At 44.7% G+C, this 27,160-nt stretch overlaps 1 protein-coding gene across 2 annotated transcripts in view; it reads left to right on the top strand.

Moving 5' to 3' along the window:
• The window catches only part of LOC138261681 (D-serine dehydratase-like), a 496,726-nt gene that overhangs the window by 466,088 nt on the left and 3,478 nt on the right, over positions 1–27,160 (top strand). For both annotated transcript variants that reach the window (XM_069210927.1, XM_069210928.1), the window contains exon 7: positions 9,077–9,182. In XM_069210927.1, the coding sequence (XP_069067028.1) occupies positions 9,077–9,182 (106 nt within the window). The remainder of the gene's footprint in view (positions 1–9,076; positions 9,183–27,160) is intronic.

Here is a 27,160-nt window from a genome sequence, read left to right on the forward strand (position 1 = left end):
CCCCAGTGGCAGAGTTTAACCTTGGCTTGATGTTTTTTTTCCAGCATCCCTCACAGTTGTTGCCTAGAGTTTTTCACTCTTTCATCCAAGTTACCACCCGTTCCTTACAGCATCAGCAAGGATCGTCTCAGGCTGTTCTTAGAAACCCTCCTTCTCAAAGATGCCACAGAAGATGTTCCAGCTCATAGGACAAGGGGTATATGCTGTGTACTGCCTCATCCCCGAAAAGAACAAAATATTGCAGTTGGTGCTTGTCCAATCACTTCAAACCAGTCCTTTGTCCAATCACTTCAAAATGACGACCTATTAGCCTGCTGTAGGTGGGGATACTACATTGTGGCCCTTGACTTCACGAATGCCACCTTCCACATCCTCTTCTTTCCAGCTCACTAAAAGTAACTCAGGTTTGTGGTAAGTGTAGTTCATTACCAAGTCTACATCCTACCCTTTGGAGACACTATGGCCCAGAGGTCTTTAAAAAATGTCTAGGAGTAGTAACAGTACATCTTGTTCACAACCAAAGTCATATGTTTCTGTACATGGGCACTTGGTGGTAAAGATGAACATTCGTCCAAAAGTAGCACTCCTGCACCTCCACAAGTAGAGGTTTGCAGGTAATGTCAAAAAGTCTTACCAATGTCTTGAAAACATTCATAGAGGCCACACTCAAGCAGTTACAGGCAAAGCTTACTAGAGCAACAATAGATTCATGGTGCACCAAAAATTGTTTACCTTTATATGCAGCTCTCGGGAAGGATGACTGCCTGTTGTATTACTTCCTAATGTTAGGTTATACATGCATCCTCATCAGTAATGTCTCTTCAGGTCATGGTCGAAGGCGTCTAGGAAATTGGAAGATCTAATGTTGGTAGAGCCAAGATTTCAGCACAGACTGCATGGGTAGAACAAGCAAAGTTGGTAGGCTGGTCGTTTTTGACCCACATCTATAGGTGACTGTTATACTACGCATCTTTGGCATGGTCTCCCCTAACTTTTTGCCTTTGTTTCCCAGGTTGTTGATGTGTGCTGGACTCTGTTTTTGCTGTTTTTGTCACTCTGGGCACTTTACCACTGCTATCCAGTGCTATGTAAAATGTATGTGGAAATTGGCTTTCCATGATTGGCATATCTGATTTACTAGTAAGTCCCTAGTACAGTGCACTAGAGGTGCCCAGGGCCTGTAAATCAAATGCTACTAGTGGGTCTTTTCCTGCATAAACCATTCTGTTACTCTGCCTGTTTGTGGATTCCCTGTCTGGGTCAGTTTGACAGTTGGGCTGTTTACGCCACTGTCCAGACAGTGACACAAAGGGAACTGGGGTGTAGCCTGCATATCCTGATGAGCCATCTGTGCTGGGAGGGAGGAGAGGAGTGGTCACTCACACCTGAGAGGCTTGTACCTGCCCTCACACAATGCAGTCTCCAACCACCTGGTGTGTGTCTGGGGCCTGGCCTGGGCAATGCAGGATCTCACAAACTTTCCTTTGAAGTAGGCATACTTCAAAGGCAGAAAGGGGTATAAGAAGAGCACCCCAAATCCCTGAAAATTAGATCACTTCTGGAATCAAGAGGAACCTCTGCCAAGAAATAGAGTTGGGGAGAAGTGCTGCCCCTGCCCGTGACTGTGCTTTTTTGGGCAATCCTGCAGTTGCTGCTTCTGCCTGCGAAGGGCGACAAAGATTGGACTTTGTGGTATATTCCTGCTTGAGGAGAATCTCCAAGGGCTTGGACTGAGCTTGCCCCCTGTTCCGAAGTCTCAGGGCCATCAAAGACTTCCCCTACCAGCAACTGGACTCTCTGCCTAGACTCCTGCCCTGACAATTGGTGCCCTATCCAGTCCCTGAGCCCTTGAAAGGAGAAGCTGGTGAAAATCCAAGAAAACCGACTTCGGACGACTCTGGACCGATGCCGCTGCCGAATCCCGTGACGCCACCTGCAACCGGTTCCATAGTCCTTGTTGGATTGCGACGACCCCCCCAGGCCTGACACCGCTGCAGTCCGCCGAAGGCTGCAACTCCGTGGAAGTCGCCGCACCACATTGTGACCAACGCTGCCCGAAGTGCGCAGAATCAATGCTCGCACCAACACCTCCACCACTCAGCAGCAAGGACGTGATGCCTCTGCTCCTTCGCCCGCAGCACCGGAACCAACGCTGCCTCAGATCCACCGACGCCTCGATCCCCAACTTTGCGCACCGACTTGTTCTCAGTTTACTAACGTACTGTACCTGGGGGTCTGCGTGACTCCGTACCCAGCGCCATTGGCATCAGATTGTTGGAAACAACTTTGTCACGGCGCCGTGTTATCACCTCATCGAAGCATTTTGTGTTTCTAAGCGCCATTTTTTAGTTTAATCTTTAAAAATTCATAGCTTGACTTGGGTATGTCGGATGTTTGTCGTTCTGGTCTTGTTTTGTTTAGATAAATATTGGCTGTTATTCTAAACCTGTGTTAAGTGATTTTTTTAAAAAATTTTTTTTACTATATTCCTGTGTGTTGGTACAAGTACTTTACACCTGGTCTCTGAAGTTAAGCCTACCTGCTTGTGCCAAGCTACCCAGAGGGTGAGCAGGGGTTAACTGAGTGTGATTCTCCTTTACCCTGACTAGAGTGAGGGTTCTTGCTTGGACAGGGGGTAACCTGACTGCCAACCAAAGACCCCATTTCTAACAGTGACCATCAATACAGTGACTTTCTCAGTTGGTGACCTCGCAATCCAGGAACTGTGGTCCCTGTAAAAGCATCTCCTGCACATCAGAGTGCTGGAGCTGATGGCAGTACATCTAGCTCTTTGAGACTTTCAGAAGTGAATTCACAACAAGTTAGTACTCGTCAAACTAGCAACATGGCCACCATAGAACGAAAAATGGGAGCACTTGCTCATCACAGTTGTTCAAGCAATTTGGCATTGGATTATTCTGCATCAAGTATTCCTTTTGGTTTAACACTTCACAGTGGTGAACAACAACATTACAAATCTCCTCAGCAGGAGTCATCAGCAAACACACGTGGGGGAGAGCAACACCCAGGGACTTAATCATTACTTACAATGTTGTAGCACACCAGCAGTCACCCTGTTTGCCACACACAAGTATGCAAAATGCCAACTGGTCAGGAATGTTTGGATACGTTTACCACCCACAACAGTGATCCCATATATCATGAGGAAAATGCAGCAAGCAACAAAGATGTTGATCCTCATACCTCCCTCTAGGTTCGACAGCCATGACTCTTGCTACATGATGGATGTTCACACACCTTCACAAGAAGTTCCAACTGTGCCCTGATGTGCTCACATTAAACACAGGTACAGCACCCTAACCTCAGGGTGCTCAGCCATGCGACTGGTACTTGAAGTCCTAGAACTTGGGTGTTTACCAATTTCTGAAAAATGCATACACATTGTGAAAGAGGGTAGAAAACCTACCACACACGCATGTTATGTAGCTAAATTGAAGCGATATGTTCACTGCTATAACAATATAAACATACAGTCCTTGATGGTCGGAGTACAAAATATTATTAGTTATTTGTTGTGTCTCCAAAAATCAGGTCTTACTTATTCTTTAGTATGTGTACTCCTGGCCGCAAAATCTGCCTACTTGCTGAACAGAAAACAGCAGCACATCTTTAAAATTCCTTTTTATTAAAACCGTTACAGATTCGTTTTAGCAGGTAATCCCTTGTAGATTACCACCACTACATTATGCACTGTGTTCATCATACCAATTCCATCAGAAGGAAACAAGCAAAGGTTTGTTCTGTTTGCTTTGCCACACCTTGGCAAACCAAATTTAAAAGCGGGCCAGACTGCAATGCATTTTACAATTCATCTAATTTGTTATGCCATAGGTAAATGCGCATTATATCCAGCACCTAAGGCACCTTCTACTGGCAAGAATGGGGCCACAGTGACTTTTTAAGTAATATTCCCTTAGACAACAGAGTAGCAAATTTGAAAATATTTGCTGTCTGTCCACTCATTTACTAATCATTAGTGTGCAGACATTCATGCCCAATAAGAGCCACAGGTCAGACAAACTGTACATAAAATATTGTTCTATATGACTCCTGCTGCTGCTTACAAATCACTTCCTTATGATTGGGTACCACATTTCAATATATGCACAGCATATAACCATGCAGACGTAAAATGTTACAGCTTGTAATGCTGTAGATTCACATGTGCCCTACCCACCTTCCCAGATTTGAGCTCACATCAGCATGTGTGATCATTTTATTTGTGCTACTTTATCAATATTTGTTCTTTCTCCAGATCGGATCCAGATCAGACTTTATAACGCTTTGCATCACCACACTCAGCTACCTGTAGGGGAAAAACAGAAACTATGTGCTTGTGCATTGTGTGTTTCAGGGGAACTATAACAAGTCACCAGAGCAGAACTTATAGCAGACAAAGCTAAGTTGCTGGTTGCAGACAGTCTTTTATGTCCCTGAGACTGTAGGAGAACAGGGGGCAAACCAACAAGCCTGTGGAGGCAGTCTGGAGGCAGTCTGGGTTCAGATGAGAGGAGTACAGTCCTTTCTCAGCCGGGAAGAGATCAGTTGGCAGGAGGATTACTCATCAAAGCAGAGAGCAGTCCTTTTTGGAAAGCAGTCCAGCAGTGTGTCACTCCTCGTAACACAGTCATTACTCCTGGCAGAGTTCTTCACAGGTCCGGTAGTTTACTGATTTGGTAGGCACAGAGACCCAGTTCTTATACCCAAATATGTCTTTGAAGTGGTGGTGACTTCAAAGAAGGGCTTTGAAGTGCACAGAGGTCCTTTCTTCCTCAGTCCGGGTTCCAGACTATCAGTAGGGGGTAATCAACCCTTTGTGTGAGGACAGGCACTCCCTATTTAGGTGTGTCCACTCCCCTCCACCCTTCCTGCCCTTGAAGAGCCATCAGAATGCAGATGCATGCAGGTGAGTGCTCAGACACATCTAGCCTTCCTGTGTTTATGGCTGTCTAGAGGGAATGCACATATTGTTGCTGTCACCCACCCCAGACATTTATTGAGTACAGGATGCAGGCACACAGAACTGTAAGAGCAGAGAAATGCCCACTTTCTAAAAGTGGCATTTCTAAAATAGTAATGTTAAATTCGACTTTACCCGTAAAGAGGAGTTATCATTACCATTGCAATGATATGAAACATAATGCAGCTACTCCTTTCTGATCAGGAATTAGAGCTTAAAAGTAAAGTAAGGAATTCCTAATTCTGGCTAAGATGCGAGTAGGCCTCACAGTGGTGAACAACAACTTTTAGAGTCTTTCATTACCAGGACACGTGAAACAAAAAACGTTCATGTCCTACCTTTTAGTTACATAGCACCCTGCCTTATGGGCTCCCTAGGGCCTACCTTCGAGGTGACATATATGTAATAAAATGGGGGTTTAAGTCTTGGCAAGGGGTTTTATATGCCAAGTCAAATTGATAGTGAAACAGCACACACTGGCTCTGCAGTGGCAGTCCTGAGACTTGTTTAAAGGGATATTTAACTGGGTGGCACAGTGGCTTAACAATACAAACATTCACCCCCAGTGCATTGTTCGGCATTCCGTCCATCATCTGTTCTTTTTGATTTTGTCGCCCTAAGTGGGAAGGGTATGCCCAGACGTGTGTCCTGTGCTCACTGCGCTACTGAATACAAGCTAGCCTGGCTGATGAGGGCTGATACCTTGAAACCGGCCCCACAAGGCTGATTTCCAGTCAAGGGAGGACCTGGCTTGGCAGTTCAGGCTGGGCTATTCCTATGGGGAGCAGGGTCAAGGATTATTTGCATATGGCTGGGTCTAAACTGGGGTGGGGTGGTGTGGTGGGCTAAAAAACGATGGAATAAACTCAGATCTTTGTGACTGGGGGTGAATGTGTGCATTGTTCAGCATTCTGTCCATCATCTGTTCTTTTTGCTCTTGCAAATTGCAAGGCATACTTACGGGAAGTAGAGAAGGAATCCCTACCTGACTTCAGAGTATTAGCAACCCCGTTTCTTGACCATGCTGTCTCACAAATATATAAAAGACCTTTGAAGCACGGGGTGGCCCCTCTCAACACCTTGAGGGAATGGTGGAAATGAGGCTTGGGACTCCTGAAGGATGCAAATTGGGGAGAGGCATCCCAGGGAAGTGGCTATAAGGGCAGGGTTTTGACTAGTGCAACTTAAGGTTCTCCACTGGGCATACTACACAAGGAGAAGACCACGCCAGTGGCCAAAATAAGTAGAAGCCAGTGGCTTGAGAGGATGGGGACATACAGGACACCAGTACACATTATGGGAGTGCCCATGGATTCAACCCCTCTGTTTCAGGGTGCTCCAACAGATGAAATATGTCACTGCTGAAGACATCCACCTCACCCCTGTGCTGGCAATGCTGAGGAAATATGGAGGACTAACAACACCTAAATACTCCCTCCTGTGGTGTAACATTTTCCTGGTCATGGCTAATGGAGACATAATCTGCCTCTGGGGTGCCCCGACTCCACCAAATTCTGGCACATGGGCAAGGAATATGAACTGGTGCCCACTGCCTGAGGAAATGGCCTAAATATACATTAGGGGTACCCAGAGGAATTCAACAAAGTATGGTATTTGTGAAGCAAATGGGTTCAACATATGGGGGAAAATATGGGCACTTATAATGGGGGGGTCGGTATTGAGTTGTTTTAATGGTTGTCATAACCTGTATTGGGAATCAGTTGTGGGACATAATAATGGTTTTAAAAAAAGTGAGATTAAATGACAGCAAATGTAGATTGATGAAAAAGAGTGGCATAAAGTCAAATTGAGATTAGTCAGCTTGATATTCGGAAACCACGACATTCAACAGCACTGGTGACAGGCTCTTAAGATAATTTTTCTACATTCCTGCAAACATTTGTCTTTACAAAATAAGCACTGCCATCTCCCTATTGAAACATCTGGCATAAATATTCTTCTAGAAGTGACAAACATGCAACAGGATAACGAAGATAGTTCGTAAAAGATCACTATGATCTTAGCTGTTTTGGCATACTTCAGTTACTGTGATAACATTCACACTGAGCTTTCATTCAAGACACACTACAGTGCTGTGATTCTAGTATCACGAAGACCGCCTTATCTAGATCCTGAAGTAAAATTGCAGTAATGTCCCCAACAAAAAAAGTTGCTGTGGCTGCCAATTAATCAACAAATGAAATTTACATTTCTCACCCTAGTGAATATCCCTACACTGGTGCAGCATGACTACTTCATCAGGCTCATGCAGCCCTATCAACTAACAACTCTCCGCAGTGCCAAAGGTTGCCTTCCACTCACAGAGATACAAGTGTGCTGGGGCATGATTTAATCACGTGTACTGCACTGCACTAGGGAAGTCTCCCTACTGGCCTTCCCATTAAGTATTGGAATGAAACAAACCTCCATCCGTTGTGCCATACGAGCACCCCAGAATGATTACAGCTGTCCCCCTGTCCTCTGGCATGCAATTGGAAGTTCTCATTTCCATTGTTCTTCGTAACTCCCCATGCTCTTCCCATCCCATATACCTGGCTGATACCCTTAAGACACCAAGAGACCCCACATTCCCAAGCAAAGGAAACAGATTTAGTACATCAAATAAAATGCAGTCATTTGCATCTCACAGAGCTCCAGGCTGAATTGCAAATGTTTCTCTGAAATCCTCAATCGTTGCTCCTTAGGTGAGTGATCATGTTGCACCTCAACTAGTTGGTCTGCCTCTTGTTGACTACTTCAGGCTTTCAGCTTTTCAGGAACTGCAAGACTATGGTGGTCATTTTGATCAAGGCAGGAAAGACCACTCCACCTGTGGTGGCGGTAATTACCACCGACAGCATGGCGGTGCACGATCGCCATATAAGGATGACAGTAGTGAACTGGCTGCAATGCAGGCAGTTCCCTACCACCCACCACCAGCCCTGAATCAACCGCCGGGACGAAGGTAGCCACCGTCGATCCGGCAGTCGAGCCTAGACTGCCAGTGGGATAATGATCCCATTTCCACCAGGGATTTCCTGGCGAGATACCCCGCCAGGTAATCCCTGGCGGAAAGCATACTGGTGACAGGAATACTCATTCCTGTCACCAGTATGTGACACGCTAGGCCCCCTCCACACTGCCACAACCCCCAAATGCCCCCCTCCTCTCAAGCCCTTGGACACCCCTCCTCCCCCGAACCACGAAATCCTAAATCCTCCCCTCCTCCCCCTGATCTCCCTGTAGCCCCTCCCCAACCCCCAAATACACATGCCTGCATCCACACCCTCCGACCCACACTCATTCACACACACTGACACATCCACACTCCCCACCTCCTTCCATAGACACATGCACCGATATCTATACATACACACACGCATTCATACAGGCAGACACACATCCCCCCTTCCCAAATACACACGCACCCCCGTGCACTGACTCACTCAACACACACCCCCTTCCCCCCCTTCCCTTTCGGCAGCACTTACCTGTTCCGTGGCGCTGCTCTGCAAGGGAACAGGCTCCTAGGATGCTGCTCCGCCGGCATCGCCGTGTCTCCACACACTGCCACACCTATGATTGCATCATTATAGGCGTGACAGTGTCTGGCTAATGTGGGAGTGAGGGTGGAGCAGCATCCACCCTCACCACTGACCGCAAGCATGGTGCCTGGTGACCCTCACCGCCATAAATGGCGGTAAGGCTCCAAGCGTCATTATATGGCAGGGTGCTTCCTGCTGCCACTGGTGGTCTGTCGACTGTCAGCACGGTTGTCAGCGGTGTATCCCGCCGTGTTAAGAATGAGGTCCTATGTCCCAGCTACCTTGGAATAGAATAGCGAGCATCAAGGCAAATATCTGCTCTTGTTTTCATCACCTCTTCCCTGCATACACCCTTTATCCGTCTTTCCCTTCCTTCTCCTCCACATGGTAGTTGCAATGGAGAACAAGCGTGCAAATATTGGCCATTCTCTGAGTTTTCCCTACACCCATGAATTCCTGTATGTCCTCCGTTAGATGTTAGGAATTGCTGAGAGCATGCAGGAGTTGCACTGATCTCCAGATAGATAAGTGATGTTCTCTTTTCTTTCAGGCTTGTGGGAATGACTCAAGAACACGGACGCATCGAGCCAATCTCGGGGAAAATTGACTTTTCTAAGTTTCCGCTTGGAAGCATACTCAGAATCATTCCTTACCACGTAAGTGTTAAGCCAAGTTTAAGGCAAAACAACTCTTCTCCATGAAGTTTGAAGACTAACTGACTATTACGTGCTTTCAAATCTGGCAAAAAAATCCTGAAAGTAAAAGAATGGTGTCTTACTTATGAGGCAGCAGTGTAAGGCGGTAGCATTTCAACAAAATCAACTTCTGCATTTTGGGGGAAGACAATGGTGCTGATTCTACAGAGCACAGTCCTCGGGTCCCAATGATCCTTAAACATACAAATGTATGTCACAATTTTAGGCTTTGATGACATGGGTAGGGCTGTATAATTAGGGATGAACTTAACGGGAAGGAATTAGACTCTGGGGGTTTTCTGCAGAGCGTGTTTTGTTAGATTTGGATAGAATAGAAGGAATTGGTTATGCTTAATTGAAGTGTCAAAGGAACATGGAAGGGGAAACAAAAGGAAGAGCCTTCCAGGACTCCCTGTCTCATTTTTCCAAAGAGGCTTGAGCAGGAACCCTCTGTGATCTCTTGGGTCCCCTATTGTAGGACGTTGGCTATATAATGTTCTAAAGATGTAGCCAAGGTCTTATGTCATTCTAATGGATACTTGTAACCGCACATAACTGCACATTCCTCACCTTATGAATGTTCCCAGTCACTAAACGGGATTCGGAATTTTTTCATAGCAACTTCTTCTGCATGCCAGAAAGTGGTGCCATCTGACTCCTTGTCGACCTTGTACTACCTCTAAAAGTGACTACACAGAGCCGTATAAATGCCCCACCCCACTCAAATGGCACCAGCACCTTTGTTTCCACTACTTTCAGCACGAATCCAGAGGTCCACTCCCAAGTTTGTCTGTTCCCACTGATGCTAAAATTGCATTTTCTCTGACAGTGTGCTATGGAATTGCCCCCTTCAAAAACCACAGGCTTCAAACCGTACTTTTACTGCAGGAAGCAGATGATGGTCACAGAAACACACGGTCTGCTTATGGTGACTAGGGGCAAGGTATGACTCAAAGTTGTGTGACAAAGGCACCATGCACCCAAAGGCAATCAGGGAGCAGAAGGTGAAGCTATATATGTTGCTAAAAGCAAGATGCAAGGTAAGTAGCTGGCTCCCTCTCAAGTGTCTTCAGGCCCCATGGAGCCACAGAGGAACCCAGCCAGGCTTTTGCCAGGCAGTCCTGCTCTGGGGCAAACTTATCCCATTGGCCTGCCATCCAGCTCCTGGCTGGTGCTGGTCAACGCCTCCACACTGGTGCCAGAGACCAGTCAGTTCCAACAGCTCTGGCAATGACACCAACTCAAGTAGCACCAGCACCTCATCCGATAACACCCATTTTTAATCCGGAACCAGCATCAGTTTATGTCCTGCTATGAAATTACCAAGGTGCATTGCCCCATTTTGGATGAACCCCAGTCTGTTCATTGACCCTGATATAATTGTATGCTAGAAGCCTCGTTTGTATTAGATTCTAATGTCATTCAAGGAATCAAAAATGTTGTGCATGATGAGAAGGAGCTCCTTCCTCCCTAAACTGATGATTGCTTATATGTAGATGTGCAGAATGCCAATAGCCTAGACACCTTCCTGATACAAAATGGCCCCCATGCCAACGTGGCCCTTCACTGAAGAGTGTACCTCCATTGTGGCAGCAGTCCACAGAGCCGCAAGCTTTTTGGACCTTCAACTACCTTCTATTGGGACTGAAGCAACTCTGTTGATGGAGATCATACAGCCTTTGCATCAGATCTTACTGTCCTCTAATGGGGCCCAGACAGACATTTTAATGGCAACATGGAATAAGCCGTGTTCTGGCCCCTCATGTAGTCATCTGGTGGCAAGGCATAATAGGCCTCTCCCCGGACATCTGCTTTTATGACTCAACACTGTATGATGCAGCATTCATCGCATTCCCTATTGTGCTGCTGGGCAGGGAATCCTAATGTATTGATGTGTTTGGGAAGAGAGTCTTTTCTTGTACTATTGAAGCCCTGAGCTCCTTGAATACTTTTTGTTTGTTTCCTCGATCGGTACGCATGCCATTTGCCACGCTGTCCCATGAAGAATTCAGCAACTCCTTTACACAGACAATCCAAGACTGGCAGGATGCAGTAAAGTATGTTTTGCGGGCTGGCGACACGGCTGACTGTGTGGGTTGGGCCATGGGCACCAGTGTTGTGATTAGATGTCATGCCTGGATACGAACGGGACTATCAGGCAACATGCAAGCATCTCCTATGTATATGCCATTTGAAAGTTCCAAGCTTTTTCGGAAAAGTTTGACTTTACTGTGGAACATTTTGATTTCAGTCACATTATGGCTTAATAATTTTATCTGCTTTCACCAGCCCATCAATGCCATCACCAGTGCTGAAAATATAGTGGATACTCTCCGACTCTCTCTTGCTGCCAAAAGTAACATTGATTACCCGTGCACCAGGCAGCACAGAGTTTTCATGGCTCAAGAGGATACAGTGGTGTCAGGTGCTGTGGTCATCACTAAGTACAGCAATCTTTTTCCTCTTCAACTGCCACAGATGCTGCCTCACTGCTTTGATTACCTCTCCCATGGTCATCCACATCCAGTATGGGGTCCTGCTAGGCTGGTGTGCTCTTACTTTAGATACGTGGGGGCTACAAATTGCTCAACAAGGCTGCACTTACCCCTTTACATCCTCTCCCTCTCATAGTACACCTGTTTTAGTTCAGACTGCAGGAGGCAAAGAGTGCCATGGGGTTCTAGTTATGCCTTTTTTGGTCACGAAAAAGATGGTGTTTTGAGACCAATTCTGCATCTTCCTGCCGAAGAACAGGTTCAAGATGTTGACTTTGTCCTAGGTTCTTTCTGCCTGGATGATTTATTTGGGTATGCATGATGCATACTTTCAAGTGCCTGTCGTGTAGTGTGACGGACATTTCCTTTGGTTTGTGGTCCGGTTGGAGCAATACCAATTAGCCGTTCTACCATTTGGCCTCACCTCAGCCCCACAAGTGTTCATGAAGGTAATGATGCTTGTCACGGCCCATCTTTGAAGGCAGGGGATATTTCTATTCCTGGACTGCAAAAACAGACTGCCAAAGGTGGGAGGCCATGATCAGTTAAAGGCCCCCTGTAGTCGACTTTCACCTTTCTGTCATCCTTGGGATCTTTTTTAACGAGCTTAAGTACTCCTGCAACCTAAACAGATGACTCCTTTATTAATGACATCCTGGTCACAGTGGCATTCAAGGCTTTTGCACCCCCACAGATGGTCCCGGATATTTATTTAGGATATAATCCAGATGTTTCAGGGTCATTCCCTGGTTTTTGAATGGATGGCTCTGAGGCTCCTTAGCCTAGCGGCTTCAAGCATCCTGCTTGCCCCAGGTGCCTATTGCTCATGTGGGCCTGCAGTGTGTGCAGCATCTGGGTTGAAACTTGGACATCTGCATCTGAAAGGAAACAGCCCAGGACCATCTGTGGTGGCTTTTGGACTTTAACCTAACTTGCAGCAGGCTAATTCCCTATCCAATCTAATGATCACTGTAGTGATGAATGTATCGTCTCTGGGTTGGAGTGGGCATTGGGAGAGGTCAATATCAGAGGGTTCTGGTCCCCAGTGGGCACGGAACTTCATATCCTCCAAATGTCTGATGCCGAAAAATAACTCCTAGACCCCAAAAATAAGTGTTGGAGACACTCACCACCTCGAATAAACCACCGATCTCAGTTCATTCAGATGACTCATTGACAGAAAACATCAATATACTCGCCTATTATCGCAGCAAAGGTTTACATATGGGATGATTTTGGGTGCACATCTACAGTACACCTTATTTTCATGGTGATGTAAGAGTAGTGAATGGCAGGGGAGTTGCTCCAGTAATCTGAAGGGAGGAGGCAATGGCTAGGCAGCCAAGACCAGCACCTCTTTATCCAGTCCTGATCCACCCTTAAGTGTTTGGAAACCACAAGCAGGTCACAGTGAATTTGACTGTTGAAAGAGCCCGATCTACAGTGAATTCTTATAAATTTAACAAGGCTTATCTGTGCGCATGTACACATTTGCCTATGTCTCAGTCACCAACACAACACACTATATCTAATGGGATAGGATTTAAACTGTGAAAGTTGACAACATCCTATTAAGTATGATCAGTGTGGTGTGGCTATTTGGTGCCCTGCATGTATAAAGCCCCCAAGACAGACCAAACTAAAAAGAAGCTCATAGCCAGAACAGCTTGGAGTGACAGTCTAGGGGGAAGCTCACTGACAGTGAATGGAGGACGACAAATGGCTATAATAAAGGGGATCTCCGGTAATAAATTCAAATTAATTCAATTAGGTTATGTGCAACATACCTATCTTACCCCGATTAAAAGAGCACACAGTTGTACCTGCATTTCTAATGCTTCATTTTTTATGCACACTGTACCACAGATAAAAATGTAATAAATATTGTAAAAAGAAGTTATAAGCAGTGTGATAGGTGGGATCTCTATGCTGTTTGAACCTAACATTTTGCAATCTGTAGCCAGACTCATAACACAAAAATCTGGTGTGCCTGGCACAGTGTACTTAAGGCCCCTGTGATGCTTGGCCATGTTTACAGTCTTTTTCCTAGAAGTGTGACTTAATACATAACTTCCAGATAAACGCTATGTGAATTGAACCTGAATAATGTCCTCAGAACACCTCACAAAACAGCAAGGCCCCCAGGTTGAGTAGGACACAGTGGTACATTTGCGCTGGTGGTTGCAGGTATCGTGGACTATTTTTTATCAACTGAATTTGACCAAGTGCAAGAGAGATAAAGGCAGGAAATGGAGAAAGGAGAAAAAGACTTATAAGAAACGTGCTTACTTTGCAATAATAAACCTAAGAAACTCACTAAAAAACACTGGTTAAAAGGATGTTATAGTGAGGTGAAAAATTCAGTTTAAACATACCTTTTTAAACTAACAAAACCACTGCAATGCACCAGTTATAGTTATTTTAGGGCCTGGGTTACAGTTACTAGAGATAATTATAACTTGCACCCTCGCCATGCACTGCTAATTCACTTATATATCACTCATGACATGTTCTATGACATTGTTAATTACATGACTGTAACACCTTACATGACATCATTCATGACAAGACTGCATGGCGGGCACGAATCATGTCAGAGCATGTTATGAATGATGTAATATGAGAGGTAATTAGCAGTGCATGGCGAGGGCATGAGTTATAATTACTTTATGGCACTGGTTTTCACCTAATTGTAACATTCCTTTAACCTTTGTTTTTTTTCAGTACATTTCTGAGGTTTTCTAAATGTAGAGGAACATTTTATTACAATTCCTAACTACAACATCTCTTTAAACTTCGTTTTTTTCAGTGAATTTAAATTTTCTTTAACATCAAGTAAGATGTTCATCACCATGCGCCCAGTACTTCGCTGGCATCCAACCCTCGATATGCACGGTCGCACAGCATAGGGTTGGTCACAGGGCCAAATTGTTATTTAGTAGACATTTTACTTGATGGGGTAATGTGCTGTAACATTTTAATAGTTCAAGGATATTAATTATCATTTTTGTAAAAATGGTTTTTATTTTACATTAAAATATTTTTTATATTTTCAAAGGGAAAAAAACAGTTATTATTTTTACTTTACTTTACAATGGAGAGATATTTGCCCAGGAATGGAGGTCTCTGCCTATGTGTGAAAGGTTACAAATATTAACTTTACACTCATAAATTCTGCTTTAGGTGTTTCCACCACTTAATTTACTTGTAATGGAGAAATGTAAGCATGCTCATAGGTGTACATTTACACTCCGGAATAGTAAAAAGCGAAAAGTGCAGACTTACACCTAGTTACAGGACTAGATTTACACATGAGTAAATCAACATTTGTAATGTTGCTTTGTGAATAGGGCACATGGTGTCCATGGAGCCATGTGGTCATTCGATTCATATGAGTGGACATTCAGCTCCTTGCCCCTAGACTTTGGGCTTAATCAAATGTGTTTAGAAGCCTGCATTCATACTCATGTCTGGGTCTGACTCTTAATCGCAACGAATGAATAAGAACTTAACACAAGATGAACAAAGCACTTTTTGCAGTTCACACCCATGTCTTACAAAATCGCTGGGTTTGCAACTGCAAAATAGTTTTTCACAATGTATAAGGGCTTTTGCAGCCCTTACAGAATTGCAAATAGGAGGGGGAATGAAATGAGCATTTCTTCTCCTATTTGCAATTTGGAAAGGCATGAATTTCTGGTTTGTGACTGCACTTGTGGGCACAAACCATTAATCAGTTACCAACACCTGAGTTGAGATCATGCTGGTGGCCTCAGGGAAGCTAGGATTGTAGGTCGTAGGACTACTACGTTCTCCTCTACCTCTATGCATTCCCACACAGGAAACTGTTTTTAAAGCAGCACTTACCTCTTTAATGGACTGAACCACTTTTTGTTTGGGCAAGCAAATGCAGGGATGGAAGTTTGCCACCCCTTGCAATCCTCCATTCCTGCATTCTGAGCCATTCACAAGGGGTCTGCATTATTTAAGTATCTCCGGTTGCAAGCTGGGATATTGTATAATTCTACATCCTAAAATTTATATTACCCACTGTATCAGTGATTCCAGGTGTGTGAATACCAATACGGGATTGCTGCACTCTCAGAATGAGGGCCTTATTGTTGATGCATAACAAGCAAAATAATTAAAGAAACAGTTTATCAGATACAGAACAGGTAGCATCTGAGGTGCAGCACAGATAATAACTGGTACATTAGCTCACTTGGTAGAGCACCGACTGCAAAGATCTCTGCAACTTGCAGGCCCCAAGATTGTATCTTAGTGGAACTAAATTAATTTGATACATTTCTGCGGTGAATACAATGGGGCCTACCCAAAAAGGCAGATTTACTTATGTAAATTTACTCTTACATCTAGGAGTAACTTTACTATTGCTTGCTACTCACCATTTCAGAGTCTAAAGTAACTCCTGTTTGTAGACTTGCACGTCTTTTCTGTCTGAAAACGGAATGGAGACAACTTTTCAAGAGTAAAGGTACTGCTTACAGGTAGGTGGAGATCACCACCACAAGGACATAGATCTACCTTAGGTAAAGTATAAAGAAAAATAATAAAGTTTAATATATAAATAAAATATTTTCAAGTAAAATATTAATGCAAAATAATTTAAAATATTTATCCTAAACCAAGGACATAAACAATGTTACAGCACATTAACTTAAAAGTGTATTAAATATTTAATAAATGAAAATATATTTATTTTATAAATACTATTTATTAAAAATCCTTTCTAAAAAATTCACATCTGCAGTATTTATTAATTTCTGATTAATGTGCATCAACATTTATGAAGTTATGTATAGAACTGATTTACATTTTTAGAAAAAATATTAAATACTATGTTTACTATAATAATTTTAACATTAAACAGCATCTATGTGGATACCTGTGTGTGTTGGTGTTGAATAATTGTATTTAATTAATATATTAATTAATATTAATTCCTATGGGGTACCTACCTCCAATGTTCTATGGGAGTGTGTTGCAGTACTAATGAGTGGTTATGTGGTGTGCTTGACTTACTCAAACAGGGACCTGGAGTACATTTAACCCCTTCGCTGCCAGGCCTTTTCCCCCTCCTGTGCCAGGCCTATTTTTTGCCTATTTGGAATAGTTCTCGCTTAGGCCCTCATAACTTTTTGTCCACATAAGCTACCAATGCCAAATTTGCGTCCTTTTTTTCCAACATCCTAGGGATTCTAGAGTTATCCAGACTTTGTGGATTCCCCTGAAGGAGACCAAGAAATTAGCCAAAATACAGTAACAATTTCGTTTTTTTAAAACAATTGGAAAACATGGCTGCAGAAGAAGGCTTGTGTTTTTTTCACCTGAAATTGGCATCAACAAAGGGTTTGCAGTGCTAAATTCACCAGCTTCCCAGCTTTCAGGAAAAGGCAGGCTTGAATCAGAAAACCAAATTTTTCAACACAATTTTGGCATTTTACTGGGACATACCCCATTTTTACGATTTTGTGTGCTTTCAGCCTCCTTCCAGTCAGTGACAGAAATGGGTGTGAAACCAATGCTAGATCCCAGAAACCTAAACATTTCTGAAAAGTAGACAAAATTCAGAATTCAGCAATGGGTAATTTGTGTACATCCTACAAGGCTTTCCTACAGAAAATAACAACTGAAATAAAAAAATATTGAAATTGAGGTGAAAAAAAACAGCCATTTTTTTCAACTTTTTTCTGCAATGTCAGATTTTTTAAAGCAATATACTGTTACATCCGCTGGACTCTTCTGGTTGCGGGGATATATAGGACTTGTAGGTTCATCAAAAACCCTAGGCACCCAGAGCCAATAAATGAGCTGCACCTTGCAGTGGGTTTTCATTCTGTACCGGGTATACAGCAATTCATTTGCTGAAATATAAAGAATCAAAAATAGGTATCAAGAAAACCTTTGTATTTCAAAAATGGGCACAAGATAAGGTGTTGAGGAGCAGTGGTTATTTGCACATCTCTGAATTCTGGGGTGCCCATACTAACGTGAATTACATGGCATTTCTCAAATAGACGTCTTTTTTACAAACTGTCTTATATTTGGAAGGAAAAAATGTAGAGAAAGACAAGGGGCAATAACACTTGTTTTGCTATTCTATGTCCCCCCAAGTCTCCCGATAAAAATGGTACCTCACTTGTGTGGGTAGGCCTAATGCCCGCGACAGGAAATGCCCCCAAAACACAACGGGGTCACATCACATTTTTCCACAGAAAACAGAGGTGTTTTTGCAAAGTGCCTACCTGTGGATTTTGGCCTCTAGCTCAGCCGGCACCTAGGGAAACCTACCAAACCTGTGCATTTTTGAAAACTAGAGACCTAGGGGAATCCAGAATGGGGTGACTTGTGGGGCTCTCACCAGGTTCTGTTACCCAGAATCCTTTGCAAACCTCAAACTTTGGCCAAAAAAACAAGTTTTCCTCACATTTCGGTGACAGAGAGTTCTGGAATCTGAGAGGAGCCACAAATTTCCTTCCACCCAGTGTTCCCCCAAGTCTCCTGATAAAAATGGTACCTCACTTGTGTGGGTAGGCACAGTATCCGTGACAGGAAATGCTCCAAAACACAATGTGGACACATCACATTATTCTACAGAAAACAGAGGTGTTTTTTGAAAAGTGCCTACCTGTGGATTTTGGCCTCTAGCTCAGCCGGCACCTAAGGAAACCTACCAAACCTGTGCATTTTTGAAAACTAGAGACCTAGGGGAATCCAGGACGGGGTGACTTGTGGGGCTCTCACCAGGTTCTGTTACCCAGAATCCTTTGCAAACCTCAATGTGGCTAAAAAAATACTTTTTCCTCACATTTCGGTGACAGAAAGTTCTGGAATCTGAGAGGAGCCACACATTTCCTTCCACCCAGCGTTCCCCCAAGTCTCCCAATAAAAATGGTACCTCTCTTGTGTGGGTAGGCCTAGTGCCCGCGACAGGAAATGCCCCAAAACACAAAGTGGACACATCACATTTCTCAAAGAAAACAGAGGTGTTTTGTGCAAAGTACCTACCTGTGGATTTTGGCCTCTAGCTCAGCCGCCACCTGGGGAAACCTACCAAACCTGTGCATTTTTTAAAACTAGAGACCTAGGGGAATCCAAGATGGGGTGACTTGTCTGGCTCTCACCAGGTTCTGTTACCCAGAATCCTTTGCAAACCTCAAAATGTGGCTAAAAAAACACTTTTTCCTCACATTTCGGTGACAGAAAGTTGTGGAATCTGAGAGGAGCCACAAAATTCCTTCCACCCAGCGTTCCCCCAAGTCTCCCGATAAAAATGGTACCCCACTTGTGTGGGTAGGCATAGTGCCCGCGACAGCGAATGCTCCAAAACACAACGTGGACACATCACATTTTTCTACAGAAAACAGAGGTGTTTTTTGCACAGTGCCTACCTGTGGATTTTGTCCTCTAGCTCAGCTGGCACCTAGGGAAACCTACCAAACCTGTGCATTTTTTAAAACTAGAGACCTAGGGGAATCCAGGACGGGGTGACTTGTGGGGCTCTCACCGGGTTCTGCTATCCAGAATCCTTTGCAAACCTCAAAATGTGGCTAACAAAATACTTTTTCCTCACATTTCGGTGACAGAAAGTTCTGGAATCTGAGAGGAGCCACAAATTTCCTTCCACCCAGCGTTCCCCCAAGTCTCCTGATAAAAATGATACCTCACTTGTGTGGGTAGGTCTAGTGCCCGCGACAGGAAATGCCCCAAAACACAACGTGGACACATCAAAATTATCAAATAGAAAACTACCTGTTTTTGCGGGGGAACACCTGCGTTTTTGGTCCTGGGCTCAGCAGCCATCTAGTGAAACCTCCCAAACCCAGACAATTCTGAAAACTAGACACCCGAGGGAGTCAAGGGAGGTGTGACTTGCGTGGATCCCCCAATATTTTCTTACCCAGAATCCTCAGCAAACCGCAAATTTAGCTAAAAAATCAAATTTTTCCCACATTTCTGTGTGGGATCACAGCACCGTGACAAATTTCCTACCACCCAACGTTCCCTTCAGTCTCCCGGTAAAAATGATACCTCACTTGTGTAGGTGGGCCAAGTGTTTGTGACAGGGAAGAGCCAAAAACACATCGAAATTGAGGGGGAACCAATGTGGGTCCAAAAGGGCAGTTTTAGGCATTGGTGAGCAGTATTTCATTGAGGTAATGTAAGTAATGTATCGTCCATCAGTGCAGCAGAAATTTTATCGTTATAGATGAGACAATGCTTGGTGGTAGGAATTTTGTGGATTACTGCAGATTCCGGAAGGTTCCATCACAAAAATGTGGGAAAATGTGTGCTTTCCAGCAAAGTTGCAGGTTTGCAGGGCATTGTGGGTAAGGAAGTGGTGCGGGGTGCATGTAAAGCACACCACCCTGGAATCAACTAGATGTTTAGTTTTCGGATGTGTCTAGGTCTTGTGGATTTTTCTACATGGCAGCGTCACAATGTAAAAATAAATTGCAGCCCTCACCATTCCAAGTGGGACGATTTTGAGAGTTACCAAGCTCTCATGGCCCAAATGTAAAACAAAAATATTCAAATGTCCTCTTGCTTGCCAAGGGATAAGGTGTTTTAGTGTGCGGGGGAGAGCTGAAAGACGGTTAGCCCCCTCAGTTTGGGTGGGGGCATAACCAGGCCCATACTGATTGGTAGCCACCACCCCACTATTTTCTTTTAGTTTTTTTTATTCCCTGGCATCTAGTAGACTTTCTGTCACCCCGGGGTGTGGATCGTGGGTAATTGCCCAATCTGCCCACTGGTGGGCAGAACAACTTTGGCCCCATTTATTTGGAGTGGGGGTATGGCCATACCCCCAACCTCTTATTTTGAAAACAAAATCTTCCCTGGTCTCTGGTGGGCTTTCTGCCCCCTTGGGGGCACACAGGCCTTCCAAAATAGGCCATCTGCCCCCAAAGAGAGCAGTTATGGCCAACAGTAATGTGCCCCCATGGGGAGAGACCCTTGCCCAAGGGGCAGCCCCCTCCAAACAAAACACACACATACACACACACCAATCCATGTTGTCTAGAGGTTTCTGCCCCCTTTGGGGGCAGATTGGCCTAACAAAAATAGGTTGATCTGCCCCCAAGGGGGGCAGAAATGGCCTAAATACAATTTGCCCCCCAGGGGAGCGACCCTTGTCTCTCCTTTCAGGCTTCTCTGCCCCCTCCACGTGATCGGAGGAGAAATGCTTTGCTGAGCTTCCAGCGCTGGAGGGAAGGCCTCTGATGAGGTCAGCGGGCGAAAGCGCGCTGGCATCATCAGATGCCATGGGGGGGGGCGGGTGTGTAAGGGGAAGCGATTCTCCTTCCATCCCTGCCTAGGGGAGGGGTGTGCCTGGACATCGGGGGAGAGCTAGCGCTAGCGCTCCCCCCGGGGGCCCATAGCAGGACGAGGTGATCTCGTCCAAGGCACCGGTGAACTGGCGCCTTGGACGAGATCACCTCGTTCTGGGCACACAAGGGGTTAATACTGTTTGGGGGCCTTTTGGCTGCAGTAACTTTAGAAGTGTAGTTTGTTAATAGCAACGGGCTTACTCTTTTGTCAATAGGTGTTTGTATTGAGGCCATGAAGCCCTCCTTACAGCTTCCTAAGTCCCTCCCATTTTAGTTGTAGGTATTCCCCATTTTCTAACCCCTCCCCCAGATTCCTAGCACATTTACTGCTAAAAGGTGTACGTATGTATGTGGAGATCTATCGACTTGGAAATTACAACCTTCCCAATTGGAGAACCCTGCCTTTAGAGGGCAGATTTGTGGTGACATCACATACTACTTTACCGAAAACAGTGGTTCTGCATCCTCGAAACTTGTGGAATGGGACGCATTTAAAACTGTCCTTCAGGAGCATTGCATTTGATCCGTGATTGGAGCCCGCCAATGTAGGAAAGTACCATCTTCCTTGGCATGTTACCCCCATTTTTACCTGTATGTCAGTATGTTTTTGCCTGTCTCACTGGGATCCTGCTGGTCAGGACCCCAGTGCTCTTAGTTTATGGCCTAATGTGTGTGTTTGTATAGTGCTTGACTGTGTCACTGAGGCTCTGCTAATTAGAACCTCAGTGCTTATGCTCTCTCTGCTTTTAAATTTCACTGTAGGCTAGTGACTTCATTTAACAATTTCCATTGCCACACTGGACCCCCCCCCTTATAAGTCCCTAGTATATGGTACCTAGGTACCCAGGGCATTAGGGTTCCAGGAGATCCATATGGGCTGCAGCATTTCTTTTGCCACCCATAGGGAGCTCAGACAAACCTTTGCACAGGCCTGCCATTGCAGCCTGCATGAGATAACGCACATGTTATTTCACAGCCATTTTCACTGCACTTAAGTAACTTATAAGTCACCTATATGTCTAACTTTCACTTACTGATGGTTAAGTGCAAAGTTACGAAGTGTGAGGGCACCCTTGCACTAGCAAAGGTGCCCCGACATAGTTCAGGGCCATTTCCCGGGACTTTGTGAGTGCGGGGACGCCATTATACGTGTGCACTACATATAGGTCAATAACTATATATAGCTTCACAATGGAAACTCCGACTATGGCCATGTACCATGTCTAAGATCATGGATTTGCCCCCATTCCAAATTTGGTATTGGGGAGCCAATTCCATGCATCCTGGGGGCTCCACCATGGACCCCCAGTACTGCCAAACCAGCTCTCTGAGGCTTGCACTGCAGCTACAGCTGCTGCCACCTCAGACGGGGTTCTGCCCTCCTGGGGTCTGAGCAGCCCATTCCCAGGAAGGCAGAACAAAGCATTTCCTCTGACAGCAGGGTGTTACACCCTCTCCCTTTGGAAATAGGTGCTACAGGCCGGAGAGGGGTAGCCTCCCCCAGCCTCTGGAAATGCTTTGAAGGGCACAGATGGTGCCCTCCTTACATAAACCAGTCTACACTGATTCAGGGACCCCTTGTCCCCTGCTCTGATGCGAAACTGGACAAAGGAAAGGGGAGGGACCACTCCCCTGTCCATCACCACCCCAGGGGTGGTGTCCAGAGCTCATCCAGTTTGTCCCAGACTTCGGCCATCTTATTTTGCTAGGTGTGGGGGCACTCTGGAGGGCTCTGAGTAGCCAGTGCCAGCAGGTGACGTCAGAGACCCCTCCTGATAGGTCCATACCTGATAAGGTAGCCAATCCCCCTCTCAGAGCTATTTAGGGTCTCTCCTGTGGGTTGTCTTCAGATTTTGCTTGCAAGTTTACTTCAGGATCCTTTGCAACTACATTATCATCGTCTGACCTCGGATCAACTGCAGCCTGCTCCAGGAACAGCTGCAACTGCAACAAAGTATCAACAAGGAATACTTTTCTTCTGCAACCTCAGCTCCAAGTCAGCAACTGCAACAGTTTTCACAGTGTGCACGCTCTGAGGACTCCCTGTCTTCATCCTGCACCAGAAGGTCAGCAGAAATCTCCCGTGGGGTGACGGAGTCACTCCCCTGGGCCAGCAGGCACCTTCTAAGACGACGACCGGTACCCTTGGACTCCTCTCACAGCAACGAGCATGCTCCTAAGGACATAGAGGTTGGACCCCATTGACATAGACTGTCCTGAAGTCCTGCTGATGCAATGTGGAGGAGGTAAGATCTTGCCTTCCCTGAGAGCGACGGTACCCCTGTGTACTTCTTCACCTCCTCAGGCCTCTGTGCACTATCGTGCACAGCCTGGCCCAGGTCCCCAGCACTCCATCCTTCGACGCTAAACTCGCTGAGTCGTGGGACCTTCCTTTGTTGTGCTGCATCAACAGCGTTTTGCACCTCCTTTGTCTGCATGTCCTGGGACTCCCGGGGGTGCTGGCTGGCATCCTGAGGGCTTTCTAAAGTGCTGAGAGCCCTCTCTTCCTCCTCACACAGAGTTGAGGCCCCCAGGTCCCTCCGGGGTCCATCCAGGGCCATTTTGACGCAAGACGCACTTTGGTCATACCCAAGGCTTTTTGGCAACTTGTAACATGAAATCACGTCTGCAACGATCTTCACGTCGTGGGACATCCTTTGCATCATGCAGGAACCTGCTGGCATCTTCCTAGGGTGCATTCCTGCAGTCTTCGACTAACCGGGGCTCTTCTTTTACACCCTCTTCTGAGTTGGCAGGGGCTTCTGTCCTTCCTGGAACTTCTTTCGACCTCTGGACTTGGTCACCTTCCTTTGCAGGTCTTCAGGTCCAGGAATCCAGCAGTTGTTGTCTGCAGCCTTGGTTGGTTGCTGCAAAATTTCAATCATGAGGTGTAGTGTGTCCTAAGGAAACTTGCAGTACTTTACGCCTGCTTTTCTGGGCTCTGGGGTGGGGTAATTTACTTACCTTTTACTGTATTCTTACTCTCCCAGTGATTCTTCACACACTACACTTGTGTAGGGGGGAATTTGTGATTCGCATTCCACTTTCTTAGCATATGGTTTGTGTTGCCCCTAGACCTATTTTCTCCCATTGCATTCTATAGCATTTCCTATTGTTTGCATTGTTCTATGACTATTTACTTGTCTAAGTTTGGTGTCTAGTTTATATATTGTGTATAATACTTACCTTCAGAAGGAGTATTGTCTCTAAGATACTTTTGGTACAGTGTCATCCCAATAAATACCTTTAATTTTGGTAACACTGACTATTGTCTTTACTTGTATATAAGTACTGTGTAACTATAAGTGGTATTGCATGAGCTTTGCATGTCTCCTATTTCAGCCGAAGCTGCTCTGCTATAGCTACCTCTATCAGCCTAAGCTGCTAGAACACTATTACTTCAATAATAAGGGATAACTGGTGTAAGGTGTAAGTGCCCAAGGTACCCACTACAAACCATGCCAGCCTCCTACAGCCAAACACTGTTGAAGGAACTGAATAAAATTCAGCTTTCCTTGAGAACCCTGCAGCAAACCACAGTAAGGGACATACTATTAGTGCAGAATTATCCTCGGCCAGGGAACCACTGGCACAATTGAGCATTCTGCTGATTAGATTTTACAGCACATCTTGCAAAATCACATAGTGGGGTGCAAATCTGCCAGTTTCACGCCTAGTTAAACAAGATACACCAGAAGACCTGAATCAACATCTGCCCACCCAGAACACCATGGTCCACGCACAAGAAGACATCCACAAAGCTACTATCTCTCATTATCATACATTTATTATACATTACATGAGCATGGGAACCGTAACTGCACAGTCATGCTTCTGGGTCTTTAGAGAGATAAGTTTTTAGCAGCATACCGGCCAGGCATATGGAGATACTAGAGAGTCCCATCACTGAACAAGAGATTCGAGGGGCAGTCCAGGACTTTTCAGTATGTAAATCCCCTGGTCTGGATGGTTTTCCCATAAAATTTTATATCACCGATATAGACCTGCTGGTGCCGCAGTTAGTGGAGTTTTACAATGATTCACCACAATCTGTCATGTTCCCTCCCTTCATGCAGAAAGATCTCCTAATTTCACTGCCTAAACCAGGTCATGACGCCCTTGATGTTGTATGTTGGCAGTCCTTAACAGTGACTATAATGTTGTAAGTGAAAATCTGGCAATGAAACTGTGATGCCTGCGATGGCCCACCCTGACAAAAGTAGGTGTTACCCTAGATAATGAAATCCATGTAACATCATTATATGCTGATGATGTGTTGATTTACATTAGAAACATTCGTAAAGGGGTTCTTCTATAACACAAAAAAATTAATACTTTTAGGACGATTCCTGGCCTGTGCATGAACTGGTCAAAAATGTGCATTTTCCCACTAAGTTCAAGCTGCCCATGTAAGGATATAGTGATAGCGGATCATAAGATCAGGCGGAAAGCTACGACTTTTAAATACCTTGGCATTAACAATTAATATTCAATCACTTACATGCTTGACAGAAATTTACTGAGAGCAATTTCCCCACTTAGTGCACTTCTGGAAGTCCCTGCAAAAAACTATTCCAGGGTGCATAGCCCTCACAAAAATGCTTATGTTACCACGACTATTTTATTATTTTGCTAACTTGCCCTTTGAATATGCCAAAGTGTAGTCGGTACTTCAGACAGGATGTTGGGGGACCTTATTTGTAGTAATGGTCATCAAAGGATAGTGCTATCTACACTGCAGCTCCTAACAGATTGTGGTGGCTTTGTGGTTCAAGACACTATTAGAAGTGGGACTTATCTCTGCAAGAAACCATATATGTAGTCCACAAGGCTTTCGTGCCTAACACCACCCTGCCCAAATACTTTAACAGCCTATTTTGTATAGGACACAATAGCGATTGTAAGGCATTTCATTGTTCATGCACCATCATAGTTGAAACCTTCTCTGCTAAAGGTAGAGGCTTGATGTGGCTCAGGATTATATTGTGTAAGAAGCATGTTTCAGGATGGAATTCTTAACTCCTATGACCTGCTAGTCGAGCAATATGGTCTTCCAGCAGGGCAGTCCCTAACACATAGTGGCCCTTAAAGACACCTGGGACATAACTCAAGCAGAACCCCAACCCACCCTCTCATACAAATGCTCTTTACTACAGGAGCGAGTAGATGACTAGTTTATTGGCTACTCAAAGCCATTCCAGATTGTTCTACTCCACCCCTGGAAAAACTGCAAACAAAATAGGAAGCATATATAGGGCGCACACTTACATTAAGAGTACCTCATTCCGGCAGGTCTTGGGAAACAATTACGATACCACTAGCTCCACTTGTCCTTGCTGCCATGCTGTTTAACATGACATTAAACACGTTTTGAGACTGCTTATCAGCAATCACCTTTTAGACTCAAATAACCAAGGTACTCACACTTTTCAATGGCCGTCGAGATCTAAGAAACTGCATGGGCTTTAATTTAATTGAAACACCGGTTTCCAGAGTTGAAATAAATGACTTTTCCGGGTTTTTTCCTCCTGCTTTCTCTTTTGAGTTTTACAACACTGTCTAACAGGGAATTTTTAGACTTGACATGAACATCTAGTGTAGTCTCTTTTAAGATCAGTCATCACTATTTATTTAAATTTATGTACACTGGGGTCTTAAGGGTGAACAGGGGTGTTGTCCACTCCTGGCGGTCTGTGATTATGAGATAATTACTATTAGTGCAGCAATAATTTGTATATATAGGCACTGTTCCTGATGTCCTGAGGAGGACAGATTTATTAAGGCCGAAACGCATCGACTACATCTGCGGAGGAATGTATATCTGAATTTTTGAAAAATTGGATGATAAAAAAATTGGACTGTATTGGATGTTTACATCAGCGATAGAGGGTTTGCTGATGGACGATACATTACTTACATTACCTCAATGAAATACTGCTCGCCAATGAATGGCTAAGCAGCTTATAGGTTAAAGTACAACAGTGCAAAAAGGAACTATTTGATATATAAGTTTTTTCAATATTGTTTTTGTCTTGTATTTTATCATTCGCTAAGAGTTTTCTCGCTGTATGTTTGTATAATACACTTGGTG

The sequence above is a fragment of the Pleurodeles waltl genome, chromosome 10, assembly GCF_031143425.1.
Source record: "Pleurodeles waltl isolate 20211129_DDA chromosome 10, aPleWal1.hap1.20221129, whole genome shotgun sequence".
NCBI classification, from domain to species: Eukaryota; Metazoa; Chordata; class Amphibia; order Caudata; family Salamandridae; genus Pleurodeles; species Pleurodeles waltl.